Genomic DNA, 15,958 nt, shown 5'->3' with positions numbered 1-15,958 from the left:
AAATCCATATTTTGACTCCACCAAATGTAATTCTAGGTAACAGCATGGAGCAAAAATAGGGGTTTGTAGTTTAAGTAAATAATGTCTGCAGTATCTCCAGCCTTGTTTCCTTACTTTTTTACGATCCCTATTTGCAGGTTTTTAATTTCACAATTTTTTTATTTATCTTGATATTTTACGCGTGTATCACCTGTCTTCCACAAATGTGGAGCTTTCACTCGGAACAAGAAAACAACCGATTACTCAATATATTTCGCAAGGACTTTTCATAACTAATAATACCACTAAGTCGCCAGTAACCAGAAAGAATAATTACTCTTCGTTGGAGTTAATTATATTATTGCCAAAAAATCTTCGCATTTATTTATTTTTAGATCCTTATATTACAAGATGATTATTTGTAAGTAACAACAGAGTAAATTTATACTTATAAAGTAGTATCACTATGTATTAAAAATTAAAATAATAGCCTCAATACTTACATTGTATTTGTATTTCGGTATAAATAAATATACTGAGAAAAGGTTAAAACTCTTCAAATAAACACATTCAAAGAAACTAATTTTCTGTAAGAAGTAATGTCAGTTTTAACTAATCATTCTGAAAGTAAGAAACAGGTATTTTATTACAACATGAAAAAAATAAATATTTAACCTTAATAACCCTCTTGAATAAACATACTAAAAGAAACATCTTGTTAGAAGTTACTCCATTTTATTGTCGTCCTGTTTTTTATGTATTATTTGGTAAAAAATAATAATGCAAGACCCATCCACTTAACCATAACAAAAATGTTTTATTTCTTCATGTTCCACGGTTAGTGAACCCAGTGGTTCCCAAACTGTGGTTCGCGAACCCTTTGGAAGTTAGCATAATGTTTCAGGGGTTCTCGGAAAACATTCCACAATGGCGGAAGCAAAATTGTTTGCGCGCATCACATTGAGTAGATTATAACTTCAGGACTTCTCACCAGAAATGGAAAGGTGAAGGGGTTATTTTTTGCTGTTTTTAAAATTAAATGACGCCTACTGTTGTTTTTAAAATTAAGATGAAGAACAAGTTTAGGCTTAATCAAAGCGATACGAGTTACGAAAGTGAAATCTTGGAAGAGTGTTGTTGTTTTCATAATGTAATAAAAATAGAGTGTAATAAAAACGTCATAAGAAAAACATATTTCCAAGATCACTGCTTTTATAATTTATACTCAGGTAAGGGAGAAAATCCCTGGAAAATATTTATTTTTGGGAGGGGTTCGCGAGATTTGGCATTTTCATGAACAGGGCTCGCGGGATGTTAAAGTTTGGAAACTACTGGAAATGTAACCAACATTCATCGACAGGCCTACTTCATAAATATACTACGTCTAAATGAAATTTTTTTAAATACTTGTTTAATTTCGTATCTCCATTTCTTCGTGGAAATACAAACTTAATATTTGAAGCATTGAACTATTTAATTGACAGTAACAAACAGTATGACTAAATCATGCGTTGATTCTTTGCTAACCGACTGATAAACTCTGGGTTCAAATTGTTTCCTAAACTTTGAAAAAAGGCTCCAAACGTTAAACCCACGCTCGTCACGTCACTTAACTTCTATCAACAGAACAACAATACAAATTTCGAGAAGCATCTAGATTAAAAGCATAAGCTATATTCTACAACAACATTTTGTTAATCTCAGTACCTCATTCTTAAATAAATACACTGAAACAACGTGTTTTCCATCGACGTTTTCTCAGTCTTAAAAAAAGCGTCTTGATACAGTAATGTAGTAGCAAGTTTGGAAGTGCGGGAACTGCCACGATCATCCTAATCCCGCCACCCCGACAATTCCCAAAGATTATTGCATGAGATATATTATTGTAAATCAGCAGTATATCCAAGGTCAGAGAGTTTTCAGCTAATTATAAAAACTTGATTTTATATAAAGTATTGATATTAGAAAAATTACTATAGTCCAATCTACTCACATGTGAATGTATCAGAAGGCAATACGCGAAATAATTTACATTTGAAGTGTGGAGTACACCACTGGTCCTGAGAAAAAACTTTATGCCATAAACGCAATATAAATCTTAAATGGGTATACAAAAGAAAAAGTAAGGTATTTCTGTAACTTATAAGGTATTTTCAGAAATAAATAAGAATAAATCTCTAGGCATTCTTAGAATAAGGTGGAATTATGTTTGTTCTCCTGAACGACATCTTTTATACTAAATGGGCTAAACGGTCAGGTCATATATTCCTATGGCTAAAGCAAATCATCACTAATTTTGAACTGTGAAGGCAATCAGTCAGCAGTACCCGCAGTCTGAAACGCTTATTCCTACTGAATAGTGAAATTGAATGTCTCTTTATAACGCACCCACAGCTTAAAGTGAGAAGCGTGTTTAGTAGCACCATGACTCTCGGGTTCCTAGTCTGATACCTAACCACTAGGCCAAGCTCGGATGGAAGGATTATGAATTTAATAATTAGATGTAATTTCCTTACAAGTTGTTCATCATTACATACCATTTCTGTGTGATATTTGAATTGCTTCTTTTCAGTCCAGTCAGGGGTGGCGTCAGTTTCTTCCTGATGTGTGGGCTGAGGTGGGCTAAACAGAAAATTGAGGGAGCTGCACTCTTACATCCTGTGAGCACACACACTTTGGTATTTAGGAAATGAACCAGCTTTAACAGTATGCACTTTTCGCTGGGTGCAGGGGCTAAAGAGGAGGCTAAGCCACATGTTGGGGTAGCTTCAGCTCCAGCAAGTCCCCCCTTACCGCCAACCCTGGGTCTAATTGTGGGATATAAGGGTGAAACATTGCACTAGAGTATGTCCAAGGTCTGGTATGCAGAATCTGAAGGGTGCCACCTTGGCAGCTTTGGTCAAACTAAAATATTTGTATAAATCCAATATGGCCAATGAATTTCCCTATGGATCCCACTTTTAACCATATTGTCACTTTAGATAAAGTTTTCACACATTCACATGCGTATTAGTGTGATAATTAAGTGGTAGCATTGTCTCTGTAGTTTAAAACGAAAATTTATACAATTAAAAAACAAACACTTCTTTGCTAAGTGTCCAATGTGGCCGTCCATTCTAATTTTGTGTTAGGGTCCCTACAGATTCTGACTCTCCATAACACGCTAGGAAACAATAAATAACACAACTTTGGACATACCCTAGCGAAAAATGCTATCTCACGTGGAAGCTGGACTATTTATGATTACTTGGACTTCTTTAGGACTAACAAATTAATTTTGAAAACAATAGGACGATCAGGCATCGTATGGTAAAGTATTCAGGTTCTTAGGTTGTTCATGAGTATCAGACCTGATTGCAGTGATATATTATGCATACATACACGTAATTCTACTAACGATTCATTCACAATTGTATAAAATGTATTGCAATAGACCATGGCCTTAGTTCTGAAGATTGCCCAGTAATTGAATTAACATACAAAGGTGTAGAGAAAAACAAATTAAATATATCACACTCACTGCTGATTTCTCTCCACCATGTTGGTATCCATTTTTCTCTGTTGTTACAGTGTGGGTGGTGATATGAGAAGCTGGATTGAGGTCGTACCTCTGTGTGGTTACAGTGTGGGTGATGGTCTGCGAACCTGGACCGAGGTTGTATCTCTGGGTGGTTACAGAAGATTTGCTGGTTTGAGAAGTTGGGCTGAAGGGCATGTTCACAGAAGTGTAATGAGCTTCTGGGTTCGCTGCTTCGCAAGTCGGACTATCGTTGTTCAAGCTACTAGAAGCGTTCTGTAGATCAGCCAACAAAGCATCTGGAATGAGACAAATAATGATTGGACTTTAAAAACTCTGGCAAGAAATACTATGGGAAATTACGATAAGTATAAAGTATATTCAGAAGGATAATCAGTAATCTCTATGTTATAAATATATATATATACAAGTCACACAACAACAACTGAGGAGTGTTTGGTGTCCAATGACCACATTACACATTATCATCACGGTAGACCTGAAACACCACAAAAGCTGAGTTTATCAAAATTTAGTGGCGAAAGGCCGTATTATCATTGCAATAGGCTTGAAACACCATTGCAACTGAAATTTATTGGTGTTTGGTGGCCAATAGCCAAATTATCATTATAATGGGCTTGAAAACTGCAGCAACTGAGGTTTGTATTAGTTTGTATTAGAATTGACATTCTGAACAATATATCATGCAACACATAGGTTAGACGGCCACATCAGATATACCTAAGGATCAATCATACCCACCTCTAAACTAGAACTGCTGGCTGACTATACATAGACTGACCATTCAGCAGCACCCGCTTTCTATGCGGTTACTCTTAATCATACAGCTGTATTGAATACTAAACTTATAACGTACCCAGAGCTGAAAGTGCAGATCGAGCCTTAGCTCTTCCGATCTACAGCCCGGTACGTTAACTAACAGGCCACGCGCCTACCAGTAAGCTGAAACAATGTTCTAATTTTATAGAATCGTGAATAACACCAATTTATATTTCTTACTGTTTAGTTTCAATCAGACGCCTTAAATAAAGATGTTAAAACATTCATGTTTATAAATTTAAAAATAATTATTATATCCATGTCATCAAGTCTTTAAAAAATGTTAAGTTTTTATCCCTCAATTCGCACTCCAGTTGGATTTCAAATCTCTATTGTGTTTGTAAATTATTGGCAATGTTTCAAAGCAGTAAGTTATTATTTCGTGATCTTTAATTTAAGTTTTTACTGATTAAACGTGACTGTACCAAATAACAAAACGTTGGTTTTTGACAATTAAAAAAACTACAAAAAGAAAATACAGAAACGTTTCGATGCTAAATTTATAAGTGATTAGTTTATGCTCATTCACTGTTTTCTGTAGGGATAAAATGTTCTTTTTCCTAAACAATGAGCTCAAAAAATCATTCGAAAAGCCAAATGTTGTACACGAATAACCCAAAGCAGGACACGTCCAAAGTTTCTGCGCTTGTTTCATTTTGTAATTGGAACAGATGAGGTGACTGTGTACATCTGTACTGAGGTTTGTGACCCACATTTCGCTTATAATATCCTAGTTTGCTATAGCTTTTTTTTTTAACAGACTGTCTGAAAACTTTGAGGCTTGGATTACGTTTCAGTATTGTTGCGTTTACCTTTATTACAATTAATCATGTCAACCAGATTTTAATGAATTTACATGCAATAAAAGTCCGTAACTTTAATTACATTGCAGGAAAATCTACTGTTACTTTTCGACACAACTAGGTAGCTAGCATACAGTAACCTAGGAACAAGGCTATATCTACATTAGGTGGAGACGACACTAGTTCCACATTGTAAGAAACTGAAACTTTGAGAACAAGACTATATTCACACTTTAGGAAGAAGGCTAAATTCACAAATTGTGAACAAAGCCAGATTGACACTGTGAGAACAAGGTTAGATTTACACTGTGAAAAGAAGGCTAAATTCATAATGTAGGAACAAGGGTAGACTTGAACTATGAAAAAAGGGTAGATTTACACTGGGGGAACAAGGCTAGGTTCACACTGGGGGAACAAGATTAGATTTACACTGCGGGAACTAGTTCCAAACTGTGAGAACAAGACTAGTTCCAAACCGTAAGAACGATACTAGTTCTATACTGTGGGAACAAGGTTAGAGCTAAAACAATTCTGAAGCCTAGATTCAAGGCTAGTTTCACACTGTGGGAACAAGACTAGGTTCACACTGGGGGAACAAGATTAGATTTACACTGCGGGAACTAGTTTCACACTGTGGGAACAAGACTAGTTCCAAACCGTAAGAACGATACTAGTTCTATACTGTGGGAACAAAGTTAGAGCTAAAACAATTCTGAAGCCTAGATTCAAGGCTAGTTTCACACTGTGGGAACAAGACTAGTTTAACACTGTGGGACACAAGACTAGTTCCAAACCGTAAGAACGATACTAGTTCTATACTGTGGGAACAAAGTTAGAGCTAAAACAGTTCTGAAGCTTAGATTCAAGGCTGTGGGAACAAGACTAGTTTCACACTGTGGGACACAAGACTAGATTCACAATGTGGGATCATGACTAGATTTACATCGTGGGAATAAAGCTAGTTCCAAAGTAATGGGCACAAAAACAATTCTGAAGCCTAGATTCAAGGCTAGTCCCACACTCGGGGAACAACGCTAGTCTGGGTACAAAACTATAGTGGTTCTATTATCTGAGTATATGACTAAACGGTAAAATAGACGTACTCATCTGCTGTGAAAATCGGTACTTTGTCCGACTGTATAGGCAACGGTAATAATTTTCGCTTCTTCTGTTGACGTTAGAAATTATCTTGGTACAAATAAAACCTGCCATGTGTGTGTGTGTGTGTGTGTATCTTGTACAAGAATTCGATACATATCTACACAAGCTGTTGTTTCCTTAATGCAAAGGGACACAACTAGCTATAAGCATTCTTTCCACCGCGAGGAATCGAACCCCAGGTTTTAGCGTTGTAAGTCCGTAAACTTACTGCTAGCTCACCTGCGGACATTACAGAAGCAATTGCCTCATAATGTGATCAGAATGTTATGTTCAGATATATTTATTGTTTGAAAAATGATGCAAATAAATAGCTTTATAATACATTACTTTTTTTTCACATACAGAATCATATTGATATCTCTATTTTATATGTAACTGCACCACTTAGTAGTTCTGGAGAAAATTAGCAGGAGACTCTTTTTGACACTTTATAAATTACAGAAACTTTTGCTAGATTGCAACCATATATTTGTTTAGTTGGCACAAATCTATACAATAAGTAGTTTAGAGGACTGCTCTGTGTCCAAAGAATGCAGCTTCACGCTAATTGGCTGCTTAAGGGGCAGGGGAAAGGTTGAGACAATGACGACATGGTGCCACACACCAGAGATCATTACATCATAATTCACAAAGTGGAAACAGAGAGAGCTACTGTCTTAGGGAAATGGCATCAGAGGACTGGAAGTTGTCATGACACCATGACACTTGGCAACAGAAGTAACCTGTTGCCAGGTATGATGAGATAGCAGACAATTAACGGGTGAACCAAAAAAGGACTTGTATCGCTGAAGTTTCTCGGAAAGAATTTCAACGGGAAATTAACAAACGACCAAATACGTAACAATATATTAGATTTATGAAACGTGAAAGAATAATCATTTGATTTATAATGAAAGGTCTTTTTAAGATTATGAATGTCAACTCATTTTTGGTTATAAACTATGTTCGTTTTTCAAAAAATGTATTTGGTGAACTATAAAGATTAGATGGTATATTGTAATAGAATTTCTGATTTTTCAACAAATATTTAATATATATACATCTCAATCATTATAAAGTGACATGACTTTTGTCTCGTGCATATCATTACAAACTAGAAATAATATATTTTACCAAAAAGATGTACGTCTGTGTGTTACAGAATTTTCTAATTCCAGACCTTTATTTTTAATGCCATTGACCTTTTATTCTGCCAGTTTTAATAGTGGACTGGTTGTTTAACGACGTGACGATCTTTCCTGTCAATAACCATTTGTATTTCCTAAAATATCAACACCATTTGAGTTGGACCTCTTAGGCAGTATTAGCGTGAGTTCGAAATCTCTGAAAAAATAATCGTTGCAGACGTTTTGATTTATGTAAAAAATTTTACGAATTTTATTAGTATAGTGTGTTTTGTTCTTTAAGTGAATATTCTATAGAAAATCATAGAATGGTGAGTGTTGCTATTTCAAATAGTTCCTATAATGGTAAAGTGATTGATTAAACACTAAGTCATTCATTTATCATACTTATTTGTAGCAAAATGATTTACTAACGAGTTTATTAACCATTTGTTAAATTTAGAGATACGAATGTAAACAGAGCTACATACATAAATGATCAGCAGAAGAACATGTTTTAAGGCAAATGTTTTTGTTTTGGAATTTCGCGCAAAGCTACACGAGGGCTATCTGCGCTAGCCGTCCCTAATTTAGCAGTTTAAGACTAGAGGGAAGGCAGCTAGTCATCACCACCCACCGCCAACTCTTGGGCTACTCTTTTACCAACGAATAGTGGGATTGACCGTCACATTATAACGCCCCCACGGCTGAAAGGGCGAGCATGTTTGGTGGGATGCGGATTCGAACACGCGACCCTCAGATTGTGAGTCGAGCGCCTTATCCACCTGGCCATGCCGGGCAAAGGAAAATGTTATGACTAGTCTAACATGCATTATATATATATATATATATATCACTAGTTATATAGTGAAACAGCAAGCTCGTATATTAAATTATTGTATATTATTTAGAAAAATCATGAAAAATCCGTCCTTTTCAGGACAATAATAGCAAAAAGTATGTTATGCAAATTAAATATAGAAATAAAAACTATATAACTAATGAATTAGCAAAGTGTTTTATACATAAACAATGGGTAATTGTAGAAAAGGGCAATGCTATAATATTTGCCTAGCTCAAATAATGGATAAATAAAGACAGTATGTGTGATAAAAACTAACATATGTAATACAGTATGTTAAAATACTGGCTTTACTTGTAACTTTTACGACATATGATTAAATATAGAAGTAAAAACTACAATATCGATGATGTAATCACATGTTGAGATACCATATGATGAGATAATAATCATATTTGACTCAGTTCACCTAGTAACATGGCCGCCTTTGTAAAACACATGTAATGCAGACAAATATATAAATGAAAACTATAAACAAAAGTTGAGACAAGTTGAAATCTGTATGCAGTACTACGAGACTATAGTAACATTATCCACCTATATGAAACATACCTAGTAAGACCATCCGCCTACACAAACACTATCCTTAGTAAAAGCATCATACTATAAAACCTTAATAACAAAATCCAACTATAGAACATTAATAACACCGTCTGCCTATAGAAACTTGATAACAGCATCCACCTATATGAAACACACATAACATACCTAGTAAGACCATCCGCCTACACAAACACTATCCTTAGTAAAAGCATCATACTATAAAACCTTAATAACAAAATCCAACTATAGAACATTAGTAACACCGTCTGCCTATAGAAACTTGATAACAGCATCCCAGATTTAATGTTTTACTTATACAGCAAAATTGTAATTGTGATAAAACCTTAAGTACTGATAATTGAACACAACGTTGTGCAAATTAGATAAATTATTAATTTTAAGAATTTGATTGTTACTATAACGTTGATAACATGTTGAGACACGTTGATCTACAACACCTTCTGGTCGTTCACTCGCTAACTATCTGTGTACTCATCATACCTGGCAGCAGACAACTTCAGTCATCAACTGTCATGTCGGCATAACATTTTCGGCCCTCTGGTGCCACTTCGTGGAATTATTATGTAATCGTCTCTAGTGCATGGCACAATGACATCATCGTCTCTACCCCTTCCCCCTGAGGCAGCCAATCAACGTGAGTTGGCATCCTTTCGACAAGGACAGTCCCTTAATTACTACAACAGGCTATTTGCGGTCTGTCCACTATGGGAAGTTGAATCCCCGGATTTTAACGTTATAAGACCGTAAGCTTAATGTTGACCTACTAGGTTGCATTCAAATAGAAATGTACAATCGAAATCACTCCCTCCGCCCACTTCGGGGAATCGAACCCCAAATTTTAGTATTGTAAGTTTGCTGACTCAGCGGGAGACTTTATTTCTGAAATGTATTGTAAATCACAATAAATTTTGAAAATCTTGTGGATTCGTGTTCGTAAAATTCATAAGGATTATTTTTATGACATATGCAGTCTTGATATCAGACTTGTTGTAAAGCACATGGTAAATAAAATAAATGTACAACTAAAGTACGTCTTGTGACAAAATCGTCTCTTTTATTATAAATCAACATAACAAATAACGTTTTGACGCCATTTTTGTATTTTATAAACTACTGCTTGTACCTATGGCAACTTAAATTGGATGTAAGAACATGTTAGTCAAAAATAATATCCAAACTTCAACTCTGCAGACAGCCGATTGTGTAGCTTTGTGCTAAAATAACAACATCCAAGAATAAAATGTCAGCTTCAGCATACATAAGGAAATCTTAACTGGAAAAGTAATAATAACGGTCACCTGTTATTTATCCACTTTACAATTGGCGCAGGTGTTCTTTAACTACTGTAAGAAGTAGTGAGATAGGCACGATACAGGGAGTGGTTCTAAATTATTGTTCTAATACTGGAGCTGAGCTTGTTGGGGATACATCATTCCCTGAATACAGTTTCCTTCCTCTTTAGTATCATAATGGCTAACAGTGCAATCAATATCACATCACTGTGTGGGCCACGAATCAGGCTTTCGGGGGCCTGATGTGGCCCCTGGGCCGCTTCTTGGGCTACCATTAAAAAAAAAACAATGTGACATATTCAATAGTCTTTTAAACCTCGTGTTTTTTATTGTAGTTCTTTTTTTTGTTATATTTTAAGTTTATTCTCAGAGAGAGTTTAGTTTTTGTTGTTGTATTTTTGTTTTATGTTTTGTGTTATTTTCACAGTTTAGTTTAGTTTTTTTTTCATCTTGGTCTCGGTAACTTTCTAAAGCTCACTTCACTTTCCTTATATTTAGTCCAAAGTGTAAAGAATTGTTTGTTTGTTTTGAAGTTAAGCACATAGCTACACAATGGACTATCTGCGTTCTGCCCATCACAGGTATCAAAACCCGGTTTCTAGCGTTGTAAGTCAGCAGACATACCGCTGTACCACTGGGGGGGGGGGGGCATGTAGAGAATTAATCAGAACAAGCTATCAACTTAGAACGAAACTAAATATCAACCTCGTAACGAGTATAGGCTAATTAAATGTACTTTTCTTACGTTCTAACATATAAATATTTGAGTGCATTGTTTCATTAATTGTTTTACCCACACTGTTCAAAATATTTTTGGCCATAAACCCAATAATATTTCAAGAGGTTCGGGCAGCTTTGGAAACTTAAGTTAGTCTTAAATACATGATTTAAATTAACAAAACAAAACAATCTCTATAATAAAAGTAAAATAATGAAAATATGATAAAACATGAGTATTATTTCTTGGCATTTGTGTATAATGTTAAAATGATACATAACACCCAACTTTAAAATAGGTACACAATTAAAAGATTTTAATTAAGGTCAAATATTACCACTAAAAGTTGACTATACATACAGTTAATGGAAAAACAGGAATCTATAAAAATTGAATTTGAATGTGAAAATATTTATATTGAACAGATTAAACACAATTTAAAATATCGTTTAATGGATATGTGAAGGATATGTAAGGATATAAGGATATGTAAGAAATAAGAAAACTGAAGATTCAGCCATAGCAGAACATGTACATGAATCACAACATGCGGTATTATGGGGGAAAAACTGTAATATTGGCTCAATCAAAAGATATGATAGCCAATAATATTCGTGAATCTTTGAAAACAATATTAAAAAATCGTGTATTATTAAATAGAGATGAAAGTGCAAAAATGTGGGATGATCTTCTCTAAAAAGTTCACGAGGGGATTGTAAACCTGTACATAGGTCACATGACCTATTTAACAACAACAACAAAAAAGTATAACTAAGGCGCGACATGATTATGTCTTGTAACTTACTCCTGCAGATGACGTTGGAACGTCGAAACGTTTAAACTTTTTAGTGGTCATATATTGGCCTAAATTAAAATGTTTTTAATTGTGTGTCTCTATTTTAACTTTGTTTGTTATTTGTTATATTAAGATAAGAAATATTAAACATTTAACCAATGTTGTTAACGAAAGAAATAATGAAGTATTCCTTACAATAATAAATTGCGATTTTGTGATAAACATCGTTATCCCTGCTCAAAAGTACTCGTAGTTAGGTAGGGACATGTATTATTTTCACTCCTCTGTGTATGTGTGTGTTTTGGAACAGCTTCTTTTTACTATTATGACAAAATTTTATACAAACTGGTTTTCTCCCTAATTTCAAAATTGGAAAATTTTAGTAACTGTAGCACGGAGGAAAATGTCATAAGGAAGGTCGATCACTTTTGTTATATCAGTAGCAAATCAGGATTTTGAAAATGGTCAAAACTCAAGAAGAAAGTGAAATAAATAGAGGAATCTTGGCACCTATATTTTTAGGGTGATGGATTTTTTTGGTTTAAATTTGAGGTTGGTTGCTCTATTGGTGCCTTTCTAGTTCCAAATGAAAAGTAAACTTGTTATTTCTACTCTTCACTTACGTCACCAAACGAATTTTAAATCGCACTCGTTAGTGTGGATTGTACGCCTACGATACAACGCATGCGTAGTTCTCATAACATACAAAAGGCTGAACTTGGAGTTGGTCAACACGTCACCGATAACGTCATCTCCCAGATATTACCAAAAGGTGGGTGGTAAGAGGAAAAATTTGGATCAGTTTTGAATTACTTTAATACTTGTTTAATTTTATGCTAGTCCCATGCTTCACTGACATGCTTCTTCGTGATTTATAACTTTTTATGGTCTTAGAAGTGAATACTTGTATATGCAAGTAGTTTTGGTTCTTCTGAACTCTCACGATCGTCAAACACTTAAGTCTTATTACTCCACATAAACGTTTCAAAAAATAAAAGAAACTTTCTTAGATGTAAAAAAATGCACTGTCAAAAAAGGTATCTTTCAATTTAATCTGAAGAAAAATGATTCTGCATATGTTACAAAATATTAATGCAAGTATGGTGGAGGATCCATGCAGTTGGATATTGCTGGTTACATTTCATTAAAGAAATCAAAGCATGCATTGACTCTAATGCTGCTATAAAAGTAAACTAAATGTTGTTGTTGATCATACTTAATTTATTTATTTTTACTGTTGATTTTTATCTTGATAGCATTATGTTAACAAACCACAATAATAATATGACTTGCTATGTTTCTTCATATTGTAACATTATTTATTTTAGCTTATTAGGCTTCAGGCTTATTGTTGTCAAGAGACTTGGGCACGTTCTTGTTTTTCTTTGTTGCTAGGCGATTTGTGATTCGAATTGTTCCGTTAGATCCTGTTACTTAACGTCTCGCACCAGTAGAAGGCTTAGGTAATTGAGCCGAAAGCTTGTGCATTAAAAAAAACTATTAAGGAACACGTGGAGATGGACCAAATAAATTACTTATTACAAACATGAGTACTCACGTTTAATGCCTGAAAAGTTACATAACGTTAAAACTGACAGACAACAACCATCAAAGACAGCAATATTAAAGATAACTAGCATGGTCACACGCATCAATTTTAGAGTTGTTAAGTAACAACAAAACAGGCAAACACGACAATGTAAAACTGCTCTAGAAAAACTATTACACACATTAGTATTGAATGATCTAAACAGTATAAGTCAGTTACAACAAAAGCCATCGAACAGTGATGTTGAAATTATAAGTATTATTTTATTACATGTTACAGCTTTTACAGTAAGGAAAACTGTTTTTTAAACAGGTACGACGTTTGGATCACTGGTGCAATCATTCTCCAGTACGCAAGTTTTGCACCAGTGATCGAAACGCCGTACCAGCTTTAAAAACGCTTCTTTAAACTGTAAAAGCTGTAACTTGTTGAAACAGTTAGTAAAACAATCGTCTATAATGAAAGGGTGTAACGTAAATCACGAAAAACATTAGTTTCAATATTGTATATGAACTGTATGCAAAAATTTCTTCTGGCTTAATTAATTTATGCCCAGGATCGCATAGATGAGGGAATAAATTGTATCTGCTACTTAAAAGGTCGTGATATTTTATGCTATTTCAGTATTTGATTACTGAAGCAGTGCTTAATTCCTGCTGAATCTTTCCGTATCTGGAACCTATTTCAAATTGTTTTAACATAATAACGGTACAAACACTATAATTAATTTTAAGATTGCCTCTATTACATTGCTATATGATATATTGACGTAGCAAACTACGTTACTCCTTCTAGAATCCCATTTCAAACAGAGTTTGAAGTATTATCCTCCAAAACTCATTCCCAGCCACCCCCCCCCCGATTGTCAACAGATATTCAGTACTTTTCCTGTTAGAAATTAAGAACTGTATTGCAGCTTTCACCAAATCTAACGGTATCGCTTACAACGTACTTCATTGAGAAATATTATTACATTTATAAGACTACAATTGTTTAATTATTATTATTTTCTTGCTTACCAGTTTAAGATTTTATGATTGTTCCAAATGAAATACTGCCACCTATCGGCATTTGCAATTATGAAAAAAAAAGTAAATTTGCAACCGTGATCTCAACATCTCCTGCTTACCTAATAGTCACTTGCTATAGGAGTCATGTTGAATACAGAAAATTCTCTTCTTCTCAGCAAAGAAAACGGCGGACCGCTACTGCTATAGACAGAACATTACTATTTGTGGGACGCACAACTTAAATTTTAACAGCGTAAAAATTTACGACCACTAAGCACGCACCCTGGTGCCGGAAATGTGTCTTACACCAGCCCAAACCACAAACACATGCAACAGAGCAAGACATTCACACGCTACAATTTCCATACGCCAATGAAGCTTAGTGACGTGAAATGTGTCAAAAGGTTAGCCAAGGGAGCCTACACAAAAGTAGATATTTCGTATGCTGTTTCTCCATATATGGAATGAACAACTATTCGAAACCCGTGCACTAAGCACGAGCTCTCCTGTTGGTTAGAAGCGTTTTCCCGATGAAACGAAGGCAGACTCTCACCTGACAAGAAGAACTATTTAACAAGGTGTTCCGTTATCAATTTTAATCCTGTAAGTTAACTTTTGCGACAGCTGAGAAATGAATGTATACGTGAGGCCTACATGAGACAGTTATTCTGCACTCAAAATGACTGCTGCTCGTGCACCATCGGCCCACATAATTTACACATTTCGGAATGATGTAAAGGTGCTGGAAACTATCAGACAAAGGTAGTATACGTTACATCTGGTTTCTGACGCTCAACAGCTGCATGTGTCGAACGTGCGACTTTTTTTTTTTAACATCACGGATAATAGAATATTTTACTAGTAGTGAAGCACTAATAATCATACAAAAAATTAAATAAATAAAGCACTGACATCTTTAAGACGACTATTATTTTACCTTTATTTTCAGGAGTAACTTGTATTAAAAAATATGCTTATATAACTGGAAATGTTTAATTATGTCATTTATTCAAAAAAACAACAGAGGCTTTACGGTGCTACCTATCAAACAACCGCAAAAAGAGCAGTGCTTCACGAGACGACATCTTATTTGTTTCGCATGATGTCGGTTTTAATCATTTTTAAATGATATTTATAGCAGACAAAAGTATGGTTAATTCAATAGATGTGTATCCTGTTGAAGTAAAAAAACTTGAGAGTATTTGGAACGCATTATGTAGCCTATTGAATCTAATGTATTTTAGGACAAGAGAAACAAATTTTACTGTAAAATAAAACATTCTAGATCCACTGATTATTAAGTAGCAGTAGAACTAAAGGCTGACAGCTGTATTTTCGTGCAATATCGACTCTAATAATTGGGGTAAACAATCCCTGCTGACTTTTACCTTAAGATAGTTTCCCACTAACTTTGACCCCAAAATGAAAAATTACAGCGTTACGAAATTGCTGCTGACTATGCTTTTAAGAGAAGAATTATACTGTTAAAGTAAATTCCCCAATGACTATCAGTTGGAGCCCTCTAACGTTGATTCAAAAATAAAAAAATGTTGCCTTGTTGATGCTGCGAAGAGAATGTGATGATAAATGTATTTTTTTTTAATTAAGAACTCGGTTAAAACAACGTTTAAAAGTACACAATAATTTTGAAATGCTGAAGGCACCAGGCCCTACTAAAACATCTGCAATGGAAACTTGTTTTGATCAGGCTTTATAAAAAATTTAAATATTTATCTATTTAGTAAACTAAACAGTCCTGTTTAC

General features: G+C 34.6%; 1 protein-coding gene across 2 annotated transcripts in view; it reads right to left on the bottom strand.

Moving 5' to 3' along the window:
• The window catches only part of LOC106469388 (leupaxin-like), a 49,469-nt gene that overhangs the window by 22,006 nt on the left and 11,505 nt on the right, over positions 1 to 15,958 (bottom strand). The window contains exons 1-2 of one of the 2 annotated variants that reach the window (XM_013929879.2): positions 14,314 to 14,604; positions 3,500 to 3,795 (exon numbers count right to left, since the gene is read on the bottom strand). In XM_013929879.2, the coding sequence (XP_013785333.1) occupies positions 3,500 to 3,694 (195 nt within the window). In that variant the 5' untranslated portion in view covers positions 3,695 to 3,795; positions 14,314 to 14,604. Of the gene's footprint in view, positions 1 to 3,499; positions 3,796 to 14,313; positions 14,605 to 15,958 lie in introns of those variants that run through there. The other variant, XM_022397897.1, reaches the window with a different exon arrangement.

Source organism: Limulus polyphemus, unplaced genomic scaffold (genome assembly GCF_000517525.1).
Source record: "Limulus polyphemus unplaced genomic scaffold, Limulus_polyphemus-2.1.2 Scaffold3460, whole genome shotgun sequence".
In the NCBI taxonomy this organism is placed as follows: Eukaryota; Metazoa; Arthropoda; class Merostomata; order Xiphosura; family Limulidae; genus Limulus; species Limulus polyphemus.
Note: the sequence above shows the minus strand (reverse complement) of the source record. Positions and strands in the feature narration are given on the sequence as shown.